The 18,160-nt window shown below is 43.6% G+C and overlaps 1 protein-coding gene across 5 annotated transcripts in view; it reads right to left on the bottom strand.

The window, feature by feature from the left end:
• Positions 1–18,160, bottom strand: part of EPHA4 (EPH receptor A4) — a 178,025-nt gene that overhangs the window by 45,374 nt on the left and 114,491 nt on the right. For all 5 annotated transcript variants that reach the window (XM_083868397.1, XM_083868398.1, XM_083868399.1 and 2 more), the window contains one exon: positions 2,805–3,143. In XM_083868397.1, the coding sequence (XP_083724523.1) occupies positions 2,805–3,143 (339 nt within the window). The remainder of the gene's footprint in view (positions 1–2,804; positions 3,144–18,160) is intronic.

The raw sequence follows: 18,160 nt of genomic DNA, 5'->3' as shown, positions 1-18,160 counted from the left end.
TTCATTATCTCAGGAATAAAACAACAAAAGCAAACAAAAACCCACCTGTGCTTTTCAACTGCACCTTTTAAGTCATTGCAATGCACTCCATCAGTTTTGTGCTGAATATACCTGATTTCTCACTGCTTTCTGCCTGTCTCCAAATGCACCTTCCACAGGGGCTGGCACCAAGCAAACACACAGACATCCAAACTCCTGATTCCCACATCAAAAATTGCTTCGAAAATTTCTGCCCATTTCCTTCAGATTATACAATTGCATATTTGGAAGGTCAAGTTGTCATGAGGAAGAATTCCCTGGTCCTTTGCATACTTATCCTTTCTACTGAATTTAAGTCAGAGATGCACCTCTTGCAAAGAGTTCTAGCAAATTCTCCAGAAGAAAACCTAAAAGCACTGCTCATATGTAAAGAACTAAAAAAATCTTCCCATATTGACAACATTTTTTTTTCAAGTGATGGAAAGCACAAGCATAGAGAGCACAACCAATGAAGTAATTTACAAGTTTTCAGTGTTGGTGGCTTCATTTTTATTAGTAAAACAGAGAATAAGTGCTATTAAGGGAGGAGCTTGGCTCTAATCTGAATTTAGAATTGCCTTAAAGAAACCAAGGCAGCTTTACATTAGTGTAAGAAAGGTGCAAGATCAAAACCAAGCCTGTGGCAGTGCTCCATCATGACATGATTTCTTTATAATGAAATATAGTGAAAGAAAATTAGTGGCACAAGGATTTTAATGCACCCCAGACACACATTTGCAATGATTAAACAGATCAGTACTTGTAAAACCCAAGGGTCTAACTTTACAAACCTTTACTCAAGCAAGTAGTTTCACCAAAATCAATGGGATTATTTGCATATGTAAGGCTATTTATCTCAGCTGGGATCTGTAGGTTTAGGCCACACATTTCTATTTAGATCTTCTATGCAGCAGAAACCACAAAGTTGTATGAAGAACAGGAGCACACTGCACCTTGGAGTTAATTTTCATTTATACCAGTATAATTTTCTCTGTCCCTCTGACGCATTTGATAAACTGGGCATGTTTCGAAATTGGAAAAGTTGGCAAAAATACAACTTTCCTGATGGGAAGAATACTACTCATGGATAATAAACAAAATCAATTCTTATTTGCATATTCAATCAGATTTCGGTTTGCATATAAAAGCATAAGATGGTAGAATTTTCACACGGTAGATGGATCCTGCTCGCTTATTTATGCATATATGCATCCACTAATCCTTACACATGCCAAAATCAGTCAGAAATACTCTCTTTGCTAGGCATTCATAGCACAAAAACACTGTCCCTGCTGCTGTTCTCAACCTTCTCTTTTCCTGCTGTGTATGACAGCAGTCTCCCAAGGCTTTCTCCCAAGACTCCCTAATAGCCCCTGCTCTCTATTAGTCTTTTTTCACTAGGCAAAGTGGTAGTTTGAATTTTTGAATCATAATTTAAAAGGGATGCTGTCAACCCTATATGAAGAACAAAAAACACAAGACCAGATTTTCAAAGGCACTTCAGCGTGGACTTGACAATTTCGCTTGTAACTGTCACTGCAAAACTGAATGCATCTCTCACTGGTAATACTGACATGTCCTGGAATACAGCTAAAATCTGCAGATTTAGACTATACCTACCTATTTTTCTCACATACCTACCAGGAAACAGAATTCAAAATATTTGTATGGTCTGGTACTATCAAAATATGCAATATTAATACTGTCTCATACACCGTAAGCCGGGTAATAAATGATACCCTGTAAGCTACGCTCCGAGGTGCTGAATGCCTGCAACATCTGTGGGACCTGAAGGCAATCAGCACTCTGAGCCATCAGATAACAGGTTTGACGGTCTTGTAGCCAGTCTGACAGTCTGGATATCTCATTTGCATTTAGAAGAGTGTCATATTCAAATGTATATAATTTTGTGCATTAAATTAAAAATTCAACTGGAACCCCGTGCGTTAAACCCTAGCCGGCTGCAAACTAAGAAATGTTTTCATGTAATTAAAGAAAAAGATCCAACAAATTAGCATCAAAATAAAATGGCAATCTGCCTGCTGCAGCCTTTGCCCTTACTAGGTCAAGCATGGGATACCAAAAAAGCAGTGCTGCCCAGGGTATCTGAAATAATCTCGTATACACAGAAAGAGTATTTCACTCTCCCAGATGACTGAAATGCAAAAATCAGTCAGCATAAAGTTGAAAGCTCATATAGGATTTCTACAGCAATGCCAGCTCTGATCAATCGGAACATTATCAGCAGCAGGTTAAAGAGGTATTTATTTAACAAGGGGACAGAATCTAATGGACTTTCCAGGAGAGGAGAGCAAGCAGGCAGGCGAGCGGGCGCCCACTCGTTCCGCTTGTTGAATCTTACACAGCCCTTTTGCAAGGGGGGTAGGAGCACAACCGGTGTGCTACCCAAGCATGTTTTTTTGCCCTCTGCAGACAACAAGGACATCCTTGTATCCCTGTACAGGGTGCCCCCTGCAAGGAGCAGAGCTGCTGGTGGGCCAGGGGAGGAACTGGGCTATTGTGCTTCTGCAGAATGCCTCCCAGCGTCCTGCCCGTATGCTGCAGCCCAGCCTGATCCCAGACACAGCACCCAAACCCTCCACTCTCTCCCGGCCTCTGAAGCATTTAAACCATCCATATAAATCACCAGAAAATAAGGGTTTGACCCAGTTACACATCTTAGGGCTCCTTGCATTCATTTGTTAATGCTAAAAGTAATGGAAATTACTTTTTAGCTTTCCTAAAAAACAGGCAGCAGAGTAAGGAATTGCTGTTTGTGTTCCTACCTGCTTGGTTGGTTGTCACAGTGACTGACACTGCCTGGTCCTGGCTGGGGTTTTGCTTGGACACTCCATTCACAGCCCAGACCTCAAAGGTGTAGTTGGTGTGTGCCAGGAGGTCAGTGATGGAGACCTTGGTGGTTTTCAGGCCGTTCTGCTGGGGGCTGAAGTGCACCCCACTGCCACAGGAGCGGCAGCGGCTGGGCTCGCCCGCCCCGCAGCGCTTGCACACCACGTTGTAGGAGATGTCCTCCCGGCCCCCTCTGTTCTGGGGGGGACTCCACTCCAGGTTCACTGAGGTCTCATTCACGTTGGAAATCAGGTGCTGGGGAGCAGATGGAGGGCCTAAAAAGACAAAGTCCACAGGGTTTTAGTTAAAGGGAAAATAAAAAAACAACAAAAAAACCCTTACACAGTAACATCGGAATTCAAGGTTCCAGACACTGTGCAACTCCCATTTAAGTTAAGGACAGCAGAGACAAAGCAGAATTTTACTTCTCTAAGTTCATAATGAAGGCAAAAAAAATTAACTGGTAAGTCAAACTCTGATCTCTTAATCTAATGAACTAACAGTATTTTCCAGCTCTAAACGAGCCTGAGAGCTCAGTATTGCAATTAAACAGGAGTGGGACTTTTTCCCTTTCACTGTTTATACTTGTTATGAAAAATGTTAAATTTACATATCTTACACTCATTTTTTCCATGATCTCCTAAGCAAAGCATCAAATGCACAAACTTCTGCTTCACTTGAGATTTTCAAGGTCCCCCATTACCTACAGGCAGACTCTCTATTATTATAGAAATATCTCATGGTATCTTTTTCTGAAAAATATAAGTACAATATTTTCCAGACAAGTTGATGTCAAATGACATTCGGCAAACACTGAAGTCCATCAAGCAGGGACCTGAACACGACACTTCAGCATACAGGATGGAGATTTGAGTGGAAAGCCAGACACAGAACTAAGGCTTTGAAGGGTGGAAAATAAAGTTTACAACAGGGGAGTGCTGGAGAAAGTGAAAGAACTGGAGAGGAAAATATGGTGAGCATCTGAAGGAAGAGCTGATAAAGGAAACCTGGTAAGAAACAAGAGACCAGACAGAAAGCTTGGCAGTAAGGCTGGATTTGAGACACAAGGTCAGCTTTTCCACCACAGGCACGGGAGACTTCAAGACTCATAAACATGCTGCCAGAGAGCTCCCAGCTGGTTCCAACACAGGGACTATGGGATTAGAGCACAGAGCCAGAGGCAGGCTGGGCAGGACCTCCCTGGGCAAGAGAGGGCAGGGGCCAGAGGCAGCAGCCCCTCCTGCCCCTCCAGCACCTCTCCAGAGGTGCCTTGGCCAGCCCTGCCCAAGTGGACAAGCGCCGCCAGCGCTGCCCTGCCTCGCGCCGACCAACGCATGGGCACAAATCCTATTGATGTGCTTCAATCCCCACGGGCCCCAAACCCACAGGCAAATTGAAAATGCAGAAGAGCTAATCCTGCCACTCTTAATCTAATTTCAATATAGTTGAGACACACTTTCTGTACCCTTAAATTTAAGACAGATGATTCAGCGTGAACCCATGAAAGAGATGGGTGGGTGTTTTATCCACCCCAAAAAGCTTCCCTGACCATCTCCAGCCAGCCTGCACTGGGGCAGAGCACACAGGTACTCTGACACACACAGTGCTCTGGGACAGGGCTGCAGGTAAGCACTGCATCAAACAGAAATGAAACAGAATGAGAAGGAAGATTAAAACTGTATCCATCCAAACAGGAACACAGTAAAAATAGCTGTGCTTAGTAACTACTGACAGTCAGAGCTTTACTTACAAATATTATTAGCACAAAAATAGTGGAAATAATTTTGTAGAAAGTCACAAATTCAAGACACAAGAAAGCTCATGAAAGCTTTTCAGATTTCAGCAAAATACATTTGATGGTTGCAATTCAAAAGAAGTTCAACTAGATCTCCTTGCAGAAAAGGAAGGAAAGGAGAAAGTTCTGGCAAATTTGTCAAACATTATGAAGCTATGAACCTGGCAAAAAAGAATCCCCAGCACCAACAGTTCCAGTAAGCATATAAATAAGTAAGTCATAGTCTCTCATATGCCAAATGTACAAAAACAGTCATTGTGGTAAGACAGGAACCAAATACACAGAAAACGTGAAATTCTACTGAAATTACAAAGTGACTCATCAAGCGTAGCAGCAAAAAGGTTAAACTGTTAAGGAATGACTATGGAGAAGATTAATTGTGGCTCCCTCCTCAATTCATCAGGTTCATCTCAAAGGAAGCCTGAGGCCTGAAGAGGCTGCGTAGGACAAGGTTTTGAGGGCATCACCTTCTCGGGTCTGTGCTTGAAGCCACCAGGATGTAACACATGCTCAACAGGAGACAGGACTTTTATTTTGAGAGAGGCAGGTAGGTTAAGGAAAGTCTTAAATGACACAGAGTCAAATGGGTCTTCAGTACCTAAATGAAAGGTCTCTGTTGCAGGAGTAGCTAAGCAAGGATTGTTGGTCTGTGCTTACTTCAAAAATACAAAATTAATATATTTATTTTGAAAGGAGGGAAATCCTCCCTTCTTGCCAAACCTTTGAAACAGTCTGTGAGTTAATCGGGGTTGACAGGTAGAATTACTGCAAGAAGAGAGAGCTGAGTCCAGCCCCTGAGCCAGGGAGCCCTCCTGCCTGCTGCACCACCAGGCTGCCATTCACAGCTTTTATTTATGCACTGGCAGCATTTCGGACTCCTGAGGACAAAACCTTTTTACTCAAAGATCAGTTACTGAACACAGTAAGAGATGTTTCTTGATCCAAAAACTAGACAAAAAAGGAAAAGGAGAGAAATTGGTCTTAATCTCTATTCATCACGGAAATGGAGGCAGAGAGAGATGTGGTGAGACAAAGGCACACATGCTTTGCACACCTGGGCAGTAGTGAAAACTGTCCCAAGTCCCAGCACAATGCCTCTGTCCCATAACCAGCTCTCCTTCCCCCAAAAGTTGGCTTTGCCAGCTCCCCTGGGTACAAGAAAGTGGCCTCTGCTTAGCCTGCAAATATACGAGCTTTCTTTTCAAAAACTCTGAGTGCAGTGAGGTGGAAGACACTCCTGAAATCGTGAACTCAAGCGGCAGCACAGGAACTGCTGAGCAGGAACTGAACCAAAATCTCTCCACCCCGGACTTCCCCAAACTGCCTCACACCTGGGCTGTCTTCAGGGCAGGCAGGTGCACATGGTGACAACACCTGTCCCTCTGCACTGTCAAGGGAACAGGAAAACCAACAAAAGCCTCTGGGGGGAACAGCAGCCTCAGCAGGCTGCAAGCCCAGGTGCACATTGCACAGTGAAGGTCTGCCCTGGCCAGAGCAGCTGCCAGAGACACTCGGAGCTGAGGCTGTGTGTCCTCCCAGAGACTGGTCAGGACCTGGCAGCAGCAAGAAATAGAACATAAACTGCTCCTGTGGGAAACATCAAGAGCCTGATGGCGAGTAAAAGCAAAAAGGATTTTCTTACAGAGTGTTCACTCGCTGCAGTCACACACACGAGAACATGGACTCGGAGCACAGCCAGGAGAGCTGAGATGAGGTGCAAACACCGCCTTCCCTGAGCAGCACCAGCTCTGCCAGGGCCAAGAATATCCCCACTTCAGGAGGGTATTTCTGAAGCAAAGACCTACATGGGAGGAGGGCTCATACTGCCCCAGCTGCGGTCAGAAAGATGTGCCTCTTAGCTCAGATACAGCAGCCAGTTTAGGGTTAAACTCAGACTTAGTCTGATGTCCATTAAGATATTTTCCAAGGCTCTAGGTCCAGTTTCACATGGGAAAATGTGCCAGAATGAATCAAGCTCCTCAGAAGCAAAAAGTCAGTAATTAGTATGTGGGACAGGGCACTGCAGTGTCTAAACAGAGATGCGACGAAGCGGAAAACCAGGGAAGCAGATGCTTGCAGGTCACAGGGATGAGTGCACTACCTCCAGCATGAAAAGGAAGATGCGGGGGAGTCTCCAAATGGTGGGCTGACATTACAGTGAGGGGAAAAGCAATTTCTTTTCTTCCTGGAGCATAGTCATCAATGGAGCTGTTGGCACAGGGAGTGGGGAATAGCTTCAGATTGATGGGCCTGGTTTCAGATGTTGAAACACAGGGCGTATCTGCTCCTTCAATGGCGATCAGGATTTGCTTTGTTTCTGACAGCAGAGCTGCTGCCGATAGATGAGACAAACCCTTTCAGGGCCATGGCAGGCTGCAAGGGCCAGGATAGTACCTGCATGAACCCAGCTAGCAGGATCCCACAGGAACAGCATCCTGACAGCCAGACCATCACCCTCACACAAACCTGCATCCTCTGGCAGAGAAATCTAGCTACAGGGCAGACGAGAGAGGAGACAGGGACCTGTGCCTCTGAATCACCAACACCATCTGTAATTTTGTCACAAGTCCCATGATCTACAGCATTTTTCATAAATCTCCTGCCAATGGAAGCATGCTATTGCACAGGCTATTTGGCACTGTGGAAGAATGGAGCTAATACTGCCACACTGCCTGGAACAATTTGAAAATGAGACCGTTCCTACAGGAAATGAAATTTAAATCTAAACATTTTAATTCTGAAAACCAATTAATTTTAAAATGTATTTTATGATGTTAAGAAGGTAGGTGCTGTTGTTTTCCCCACACAGGACAACAGAATCTGAGGGATGGATTTGCAGAGTTATTCAGTCTTCTCATGTCAGTGACTGCAAAGGGGACACAGTTTGATCATGGGGCCTGAAAGCCGGATCCCTCTACAGCCCCTTTAACCAGCAGCCTGAACGGACAGGGGGGACACTGTGGGAACACAAGGAACGGAAGTTTTCAATTTTATTCCTTCCTGGGGCTCCATAAATCTTGCTTCACAATAAACCCATCAAAATCAAGTGAGCCATGAAGCAAATGGGAAGGCCCTGGGTGGAGCAGTTCATTGTGTGTGTCAGGGCTGAGAGAAACACTGAAGAGACTGTTTAGCAACAAATAATCTTCATCAAGCTAATCTTGCTATCTTCCTCAACCCTCCTATTAGATTTCCTTAAATGTATTGGGCAATGCAGATTGTTTGGCTTTCTCTTGCTGCAACAGGCTATAGCCATTACAGCTATCTGTCTTTCATCCACTGATAGATCTGTCTGTCTTAAGGACAATGTTGCACCCTACGTCAAACAAACATTCACGGAAACAAGAGTTTTTAAGGCGTTAACAGCATAAGCACTACTTGTATTAAAAGGACTGATGTATTTTAGGACTCTTTACAACTTCTGGCAGAATTTTAACTTTTCATCCATCAACATTTCTTTCTCTCCCTTCCTACACTCAAGTCTCTCCAGTCAGAAGCCTCCCACATGCGCCTGCACAACTGACAAGGACCTGGTGAAAGCCATGACAAGGGCACATACCAACACCTGACTGTCTCCTTCCTTCCTTCCAGACCACAGGAGATCCCTGTGTGCCAGCTCTCTGTGGATTACAGGTCTCTGTGGGCACACTTAAGGAGCCTCGATGATGCATACCAGGGCTCAAGCCTGGTGTGACTCACAGACAGCTTCCGCAGCAAAGACCCGGTAATGAACTTGCTCTCCAGGACTGAGGGGTGCAGATGGCAAGGGGACACAGCTGGGAAGTGAACCAGGCTGCAGACTAACACTGGGCATAATAACACTTCAGTAAACTGATCATTTGCAAGGAGTACAGTATTTTCCATTTAAATCAGCTGCCCTAAAGACTAAGGGGCATCAGACATCTTTGAGTCAAACACCAACAGGTTGTCTGACTGTTGTTTGGATGCCGTCCAGCTGAGAACTGTTATCCCAAAGCCCCTTTCTTTCTGTCTCCAAAGGATAACAGCACAAATGTAGGAGGCTCAGCCTCAGGAATCTGGCAAAGTCATTCTGCCAAGGAGAAAGAAAGTCTGTCCCAATGCAATGAATGATTTCAAAGAAAGATAGCACAAAGGGGATTAGCTACAACTGAGTGAATATTCCTGCTGCCCTGAGGGATCAGCATGCCCAGCCCTTCATGCACACCACAGGGAAAGTACAGATCCCAGGACTGCGGCGTGCCCAAGGACAGGGTCTAACCAGGGCAGGTCAGGACTGCAAGTGCAGCACTACCACAAAGGCACAAGCAGGGAGGAGAGAGCCTCTCCCCTGACAAATGCCATACACCGCAAACCCATACAACACCACGGCAGAGGACAGGCTGTGGCTGGGCCCCCGAAGCTGCAAGGGCTCCAGGAGACAGGCAGGCGGGCACGGTTGGTTGGGTGTGCAGGGAGACTCCAACAAAGTCAGCCCTCCCTTCCTCCCTACAGCTGTAAACCCAACAGATCCATACAGCCAAAAATAATCCCTGAAAACTAACCCTGGGATCTGAAGGTAGACTTGTAAGTGCACTGTGCTAGGGAACTGTATTTAAATGGTTATGACAGAGGTTTTAATATCCCTGGTTTTACATCTTCCTTTTTTATTACTGATCTGCTCAGCAAGGTGTTTCTCTAAAAGTCTCTGTGGGTGTATGCGGTAAATTCAATTACAGTTTTCTACAAGGAGACCAGACAGACTTGTTTGACATCAAGAATACTGTCTTCACTAAACCAGTTAATTTAGTTCAGCAACAGTGTATGGTTAGGAGGCGTGGATTAAAGCACAGAGAACGGAGATGAGAAAGAAATGATTCCCAGCAAAACAGCTCCCGAGTGACCTTGCTGTCCCATAAAATGAGAAGAAATAAGAATGACCTTGCAGCTTGGTTCTCTGCTGCCCCTGGTTGACAGGACTCTAGAATCCCACTTCTAGACAAGTAGCAGTTCCAAATTTTGGACAAACAACTTTAGTTCACCAAAGGTAGACACCAGTAAAAAAATTCCTCTTTCCTTTTCTCAGAGGTCCCATTGCCACAGATAGGACTGAAGATAAAGTTGAGGGCTTTGGTTTGGCCAATTTTACCAGATACAAGTAGCCTTTATATACTATTTTCTTATGTTGAAAAAAAAAAAAAAAAAAAAAAAAAAAAAAAAAAAAAAAACCAAAAAACCAAACCATCACAAAAACAAATCAAAAAGTACTTCAGCACAGGGTTCTGACACTTAATTCCTTTAAAGTGAATTCAGCACTTCCAAGAAACCCACTCTGGTGACACCCAAAATAAAGCTCTCTTAGCCACAAATAGCTGCCTGTCTGCACGTTTCTGTCACAGCCAGGCACAGAGGGCTCCTTTAGGAGCCCCCCTTTTTATGCCTGCTAAGTCTTCCAGCCATCAGCAGTGGTAGTGAATTATTCTGGCAGCAACATTACCCATTAAGGACTGAACTGATATTATCAGTATTAGGACTGTAACCACATCTGTTTACTACTAGCCTATGTTATAGTTAAGATTTATTACCTTGAAAGATCTGGCTGTGGGAGGAGATCTATTAAAAATGCAAACTGAAACCCACACTCTCCATGGAAGTGCTAATGGAGATATTTCAAATATATACCCTCAAGAAGGCAAGCCTTTGTTAGGAGCATCCTGTCAGTCACCAGATCGAGAATATTTAAAATGTACCTCCTTTAAAAGAAAGATGCTTTCTAAAGATATGTATGCGACTAAGTAACTAGCAGAATGAAACTTTTGAGCCCTGGAAGGAGAAGATGATTAAAAAAATAATTTACTCCATCTGTGTGGGCACGTGTGTAAAAGGCCATTTCTCCAGCAGGTAACGGATGTCTCTGCAGCCAGGGCAGTGGATAATTATTTTCAAGTGGGTTGTCACACTGCATTCAGCCTGCATTCGCCTGACAGTGTGAAATCGGAAGGAAGCTTCATTGGCAATTCCCACCAGACATCAGAAAACCTCAAGCATGTAGAAAAGACTTTAATCTTCTTAAACCATTCCTGTACTCTCCTTGAAGAAAATATCACTTCTTTTTTGAGGCAGAAAAAGCAGACCTTAGCTTGATCAGGATTCAAAATTATTTTAACAAACAAAAAATATTCAAGTACTGTATTAAAAATAATACAATAACCTACAATAACAGTTCGAAGCTTCTAACTTCACCCTAGAACTGTGAAAGCCCTACAAAAATGCTGTTAAATGCAGCTGTGAGCCAGCTCTGGGTGTTTGCTAATCAAAGTCAATCAGGCAGACCAGCAGGGCTCAATGGGCTTTGGACCAGGACTGACAAAAGCATCCTCTTTATGAGCCTGCTCCAGGGACATTGACCCTCTTCATCTGCCCTGATTTCAAAGGGAACTCAGGGTATTCAGAAATCTTGAGCTAATTTGCTACATAATAAACAAGATTCATACAACAGGGAAGGTTGCCATGACTCAGTGTCGTTTAAAAGCAGCCCAGGATGAACTGGCCTGTTTTGAATCGGCAGCTTGGCCTTGGCTGCACTACAGAGGAGCAGAAAAGTCTTTGATAAGTTAAAGGAGCAGCAGGCACCTGGGAGAAAGCATCCAACTGTCTAATAGCAAGAAAACCTGACTAGAAATGACTATCAGAATCAGGGAAAAGTTTAGCGCATCTGCTCTACAGGATCTGAGGGGCAGCTTTTGTGTGTAACACAGCAAGAATAGAGGAGACCAAATAAAGAGGTGTACAAAAAAAAAAAAATTCCATACAATGAATGCTTCCAAAGATCTTTGGAGCATATCTGCAGAGAGCAATGAAATGCCAATGGAAGTGGACCAGGTGCCTTTGAAGGGGCTGGCTCAGGCACAGAGAGGCAGCACGAGGGCTCTGGGCTGGTGGTCGTGTCGCCAGCCTCGCCCAGGGGTCACACTGCTGCTCTCTCAGCAAGGGCTCACCACCACAGGACTGTATGGATGGCCTTTAACAACTCTAATCAATGCTCTTTAATTTGATCATGATCCTAGAATCATCTCCCTGGGGGCAGGGCTGAGCACAAAATACAGAGTTTACTATTTTCAGAGAGAATGCAAAGAAAATAATTATTAAATAATCAATGTCTTTAAACTCCTTAAGTTCACTGACTAAAATGTCTGGCAAAGCGGGGCCAGGCAGTTCAAGAGGAAGCACTTTGGCCTCCTTTTTCCATCTCATAAGGCTTCATTGAACCTGTACAGCAGTGGAGCTGTCAATGATGTTTCAGCATGGGAGCTGTGATGCCCTTCAGATATGCCTTTGTTGTTGATCTCTGACTTTCTGAAAGGAAAGTTCTAACGCAGAGTAAATACCTGGATCCTGTAGGTTTAAGCTTGCAAATAAAGCCCACACTTTCCTGTGACAGTTGCGTATGTTGCTGCCACTAATTGCTTCTTTCAGCAGTTGTGGACAGGTCCCCTGTTGTTGTGGGCTAATTTACACAGGCAAAGGCATCTCGGACAGCCCTCACTTCTTGTCTGCCTGGCTATTCCTGACCATTTATCATTACAGATTATGTGTTTTACAACTGGCGAGACCAAAGCCAACAGGCCACAAGATGCAGCAGCCACTTAAAATACCAGTCATCTGCTCCATTTCCACCCTCTCTCCTCTCTGTGCATAGTTAGCTTTACAACTGGGTTATAATAAGGCAAATGATTTGGTAAACAATTCTTCATTTATTTACTTGGGCAAGATTCCTTTGACTTCAGTGGGAGTCCTGCCAAGCCAGGGATCCTGGAGCAGTGCCAGTGACAAAATGCCCATTTCACTGGAATGTACGATTTCCTATTGACTTGCCAAAAGTATCCTGGCTACCAGCTTCACAATAGGCTTTGTTCCTTTCACCCGGAGAACAATCCGATTTAATAGCTCCTCTCCAAAAGAGGCTAAAGAAGAAGCAGAGGTCCAGTTACCACTGGCAGAGGTGTGGGAAAACAGATGCTTGCAAGTACCACTCCTTTGGGCTCTGGGCTTGTCTTCCAAGAACTGCCATATAAGAACATTTTGCATTGTCACAAATGCTAAGACACGTTATCACATCTACGCTAATGCACTGTGCTGCAGACAATGCCACCTGTGTTCACTTGCTCTTCCGAGATAAAAAGGGTTCCACTGTGGAAACCAGAAAGTTATCTGACAGTCTGACAGGAAAGAAATCCAACCAGAAAAATAAGTTGTTCAGTAATTGGCCCAACTGCTGAATTTCTTGTTCTGTTTGCCCTTTAATTTACTTCAACAGCTCTACAGAACTGGGTCTTGACTAACCAAATCAAAGCCCCCACTTAATTGAGTACATGTCTGTGTTAATTTAAGGCTCTGGCCAGAAAATCAGAAGACAGCTAATAAACAGTTGCTGCATTTAAAGGAGTGATGATTTCAAGTCTACTGATTATAAACACACACTGTCAAATTACTCCCTTCTCTTCAAGCTATAAGCACTCCTTATTCAATTCCTCCAGCCCATCACCACACACAAGGGGAGACAGCTCTCTCCTTTGAGATTCCCATCACTCACAGTCCCTTTCTCTCGGTCTGGCAGCGATGCAGCCAAGGATGGTCTATTTTCCCAGCCGACGTGGAGAAGAAAATCATTCCTTACAGCCTACTCACTGTTCCCTCTGCTCTTGGAACTGCTGTACTACAGCTTAAAAGGCATTCTGATGTACTATTTACATAATGAACAATATCATAGGAGGTTTTAAGAACAAAATCATTTACTGAAGCTGCAGACATATATACACACACACACACATATATATAAATATATAAAATGATGTGGAAGAGTTACGTCATAAATTTAAATTCTGAAGATCAGAGGTTCTACTGGCATGTACCTCATACTACAGAGAACAGGCTCCAACAGCAGAGGATTGCAGTAGTGCCAGCACAAGTGTGGAAGTGTGGCAAAGCCACCAACAATGCAGTAGCCAGAACAACTGTATAGTGAGTGTATCCTGCTTTCTTTTTCCTAGCAGCCACAATGGTGATAATCCACATCTGACTGGATACTTAGAAAAGAAACAAGTTCAGTTGAAAGAAAAAGAGCACATTTGCTTATTTATATTGTTTATAGTCTAAGCAATCATTATAAACATGTGCTCAAATAATCAGATCCTTTGTAATTACTCATTTGCAGCCACAGTTATTAGGTAGGCAAATTCACTCTTTTTTGAAAATGCAGGTCAAATATTTATCTCTGAGATACATTAAATGTTACACAAAACTGCATTAAGGGTATATATTAGACTGCAATATTAACAAAATTGAAGTGTTTAGACCTTTCAGACCTTTTTTTAAAGCCTTGACCTTGGAAACAAATAAGGACAGTGTTATTTTAATGTGCATTCAAATTTTAACAGCACAGTCACACAGCTCTAGTGGAATTCACATTGAGTTTCCACTGTAGATTGCTCATCATTTCATTATGGTTCATTATGCTGATAACTGTCAGAAAGCATTAGAAGCAGGAGCCTTGAGTAATAGCACTGAAATGGTAATTTAAAAACAATATACTTTCTGAAGGAAATACAGCAGTGCACTAAATTCAATTAGAAGAGGGGAATGTAAAGACAAGTAAGTGATGTTTGCTGTCTGAAGTCAAGCTATTCAGTTTCCTGATAACCTAGACTAGAGAAGGTCCTTTTAAAGCAGGCACTCTTCTCTTGCATCTCACTAAATCTGCCCTTATTATCTCCAAGCTTCTCCAGTATAAACTGTCTTAAATGGAACCGTTTTTGAAATATTTCAGGCCATGACAAAGTATCAATCAATCCATCAGTCCCTATTTGGGTGACACAACTGACTAAATTATTCAGGGTCATTTACTGAGGCAGATTTCAAGCTGGACAGTCCATGATGGTAATCTCTCTTTTGTAAAGGGCTCCCAATTAAAAATCATTAATAATTTGAATCAAACAGACAATATAAACAATACAAAACCGTCCCGTTCTTGCTCATAACGTGAGCATTGTTTGTTAAGAGCTAGAGAACACAACTCATTAATGGTGGGGATGCAGGAGCAACGCCCATTAATTTGGATGGGAACTGCACCTGCCTGCACCAGGCTGCAATTCACAGGATATCTCCTTACAGACAAGGGAATTCAGGGACAAGGACCATGATTGAGACTGATTTGTTTTCCTGCCTCATGGATTCATGTGTGGGTGAGGCAATTTATTCTCCATGACACTGCTAACCTTATGAAAGACCCTTCCTCTCTACAAGTACTGAAATATAATGAAGGTCCACAGAGTTGCCTTGACATTACTTTTGCAATGCTTCCACAAGGGAAAGGCACCCGTGTTTTCCATGTTTTGGGCTCAGGTGTATTACAAGTCAATCATCCCATCTCCATGCCCAAGTACACAGTAGACAAACCCACTGTGCTTCAGAGCTCAAAGTCTGAATTCCCCAGTTTGGCCAAAGCAGCAGATCCAGGGTGGCTCTGCCCTTTACTGGTGACAGACACATTGATGATTATCCCCAGGTGACAGGTTTGAGGGGAAGGATGCACCAGGAAATGTGTATGTCAGGGACTTTCTGCCTGGCCTTCAATACAGCCCACTCCACTGTCTCTACATTCACACTGCCATATTCTGCTCTTACTTACACAAACTTTACACCAGACATAATTACTCACTCTAGCAGAATACTAAAACCAGAGTCTGAGTAACTTGTTCAGGAGCCTGATGCCTGGCTTATCTGAGGTTAGACACAGTTTTTGCAGCTCAATGCAGCATGGCAATGCCAGAGAGTGGTGTTATGGAAGGGCAAAACTCTGGAGCACCTCTCCTGGCCAGCCCACCAGGAAGCAGCTACTGCTTTTGTTACTTATCATGGGAATTGCAAGAAAGGAAAAGGAAGGGGAATTCTCTAATTCCCTTTCATCCACTAGCACAATCAGACTAATGGAAAGTCCTAACAGTCTTCCTCCCCCAACCTAGCAGGCGAGATAAGTGACAAGGCCAGCCAGTTTACTACTAAAGGAAATCAATAGCCAAGGGTCAAAGCTTTACAAAAACACATCTTAAGAAGGCTGAAGTTCTTCATCTTAAAAAGTGTTTAAGAATAATAAAGAAGGGATCAATCCACAGTCCATTCCAGGTGTTCTTTCCAAATTATCCAATGTTACTTTTATTCACCTGGTCTAATAGTTCTCCAAGTGAACAGAAACCTGATTTTACAAGCCAGTGGAGCAGAGTCTATCTTTTTGCTAGAAGAATGGATCTCAGATACTGTGTTTTATTTCTTCATTAGTGTGCCGTCACACTGAGCGATTACTAAATGCAGGCCTGAATGAGAATACCAGAGTTAAAGAGAGCATAATGAACAAAGAAGGTGCCAGATTATTATGGCTGTCAGCACAAGGGAATTGGGTTTGTCACCTGGTTTAACCAACTGGTAAGAACTGATTACAGTCTGAATCCGCCTGAAAGCACCTTTGATGTTTATGCTCCCTTCTGTCTACACATCTTGTCAGGAAAGTCAGACAAACAGGGACCTTCTTCTGAAGGGTCTTCCTTCAGCAGAGCCTTTGAATGCTGTCACTTGCCTCAGACAGGTGGGCAGAAGGCCACTCAGAGGGGGAGCGTGGCAAGGAGAGCCCCCAGAGCCCTGTGGACAGGGCTGCTTTGGCGCCTGGGCAGGCACCACCCTCCCAGCAGAGCCAGGCAGGGCTCCAGGAGGGGCTGCCAGCAGCCACAGCAGCACTGGGGAGGCACAGCTGCCCCACGGGCCAGCTCACAAACAACTCCTGTGTCAGCCTTCACCTTGGAGCACAGAAGAAGAAGCCCTTCAGCCACAGGAAAATTCAAAGCTGTGAAACAGGACCTCCAGAGACAGGCCTGCTTCCCAAGAGCAGGTGTCCATAGGATTGTGGTGTTGGCTTGCCTCTGCATGCAGAGTCCTCCCAGGCTGCTGCAGAGATAGAGACTGAGGCCAGCACCACAGCCTTTGCCTTTTCTCCTTCCCTCTTTGTATTTTTGGGGTAATCTTCAAAGATCTTCAGCTTTGTCTGACCTCCCAAGACAGGAATGGGGAAGAGTGCCTGCAGCAGGCCCAAGGCTTGACAAAAAAGGACTAAGCTTGCAGGGGTACATTTTGCAATACCAGCAAACATACGTATCATTTGCTTACAATTTCCCCATCTGGAAATGTTTTACTCTCTCCTCATACTTCACTAACTGCATATGCCTATTTAAATTCAACCAGTTGATTACTAATTTGATTTCAATTTGGTCAAGATATCATTCACAAGGACTAGGGCTTTGAAAAACTTTTGCTGGTATAATATTATTTAGTGTGTACATTGCAAACAATAGTTTTGTTGTTGCAGAAAAACATTTTTCCTATCAAACTGGTCACGTTTTATATCTAGTAGTGTAAATTATATTACAGAAAGCATGTTCTTGCCCATTTAGGCAAGGTTTCACAATACAGTTAGACTCCATTCCCAGTCAATACTTGGCAAGGGCTATATGCACCACTCTGCTTCCTGCTAAGCAAAAGCAGCTGCTCTTGGCTATGCCCTGGCCTCCTCCACCACCACCCAGCAAAACTCACTGCTGAAAAGAAGGAAATCACTGGAGAACAGCTGGAATCAAGAGGGTGTGGGGAAGGGGTAAGTGCTAACTTGGTTATGGACATATTCTGTTTCTGCCTTGTAAGGGAGAAATTAAGGTTTAAATAAATGTGAGTCATCTCTCACAAAATTAATTCTCAATATATTAAAATGTTACAAGAGAAATATCTCGACCTTCCCTCCCCCAGACACACAATCACTCTCTCTAGATAAATATACAGCTGAACTCCAAAAATCTGGAAACACTTCCAATGGCTTTCAGGGAAAGCCACACATGGAGAGCCACACTGGTAAAATACAGCCCTTTCACTTATTGTTTCAAACTGCTCTGCTCCTAAGAAAGTGAAAACCAAAGAACTAGATGATCACAATTTAACACCAGGACATGCCTGGAATCCCAGGTCTTTGACTGCATGAGCCATTAACCAACACACAGGACAAGGAGTTTATCCAGCAACCCTGTGACTGTGCTCACTGCATCTCTCCTTCTCCCTGAGGAAGGCATTTTGGTGGAACTAAAGCCAATTCCATTTGCTGCACATTATGTATTTACCTACACAGGATAAAAAAAACCATGTATTGAGTGGTTGTTTCATCAAAGTTTAAGATTTATTACTATCACCCCTTTCAGATGAACACTTAGGTTCCCAAGGGTCACCAGCCATATTTCAAGCAAATTAGAAATATAAAGAGATTATAAATATTACCTGCTTACCTGAAGTCATACAATTACAAGGAAAGCTTTCACAATTTCTACAAACATCCATATGTAAAGAGATGAAAGGTGATGTGATCTACTGGCCAGAAGCTCAGACTGGAACTGAGGCCTGTATTTTACTTCTACCTGTGTTACTAAGGCATGCAAGTCCCTCTTTTGTGTC

Source organism: Zosterops lateralis (genome assembly GCF_965231275.1).
Source record: "Zosterops lateralis genome assembly, chromosome: 10".
In the NCBI taxonomy this organism is placed as follows: domain Eukaryota; kingdom Metazoa; phylum Chordata; class Aves; order Passeriformes; family Zosteropidae; genus Zosterops; species Zosterops lateralis.
Note: the sequence above shows the minus strand (reverse complement) of the source record. Positions and strands in the feature narration are given on the sequence as shown.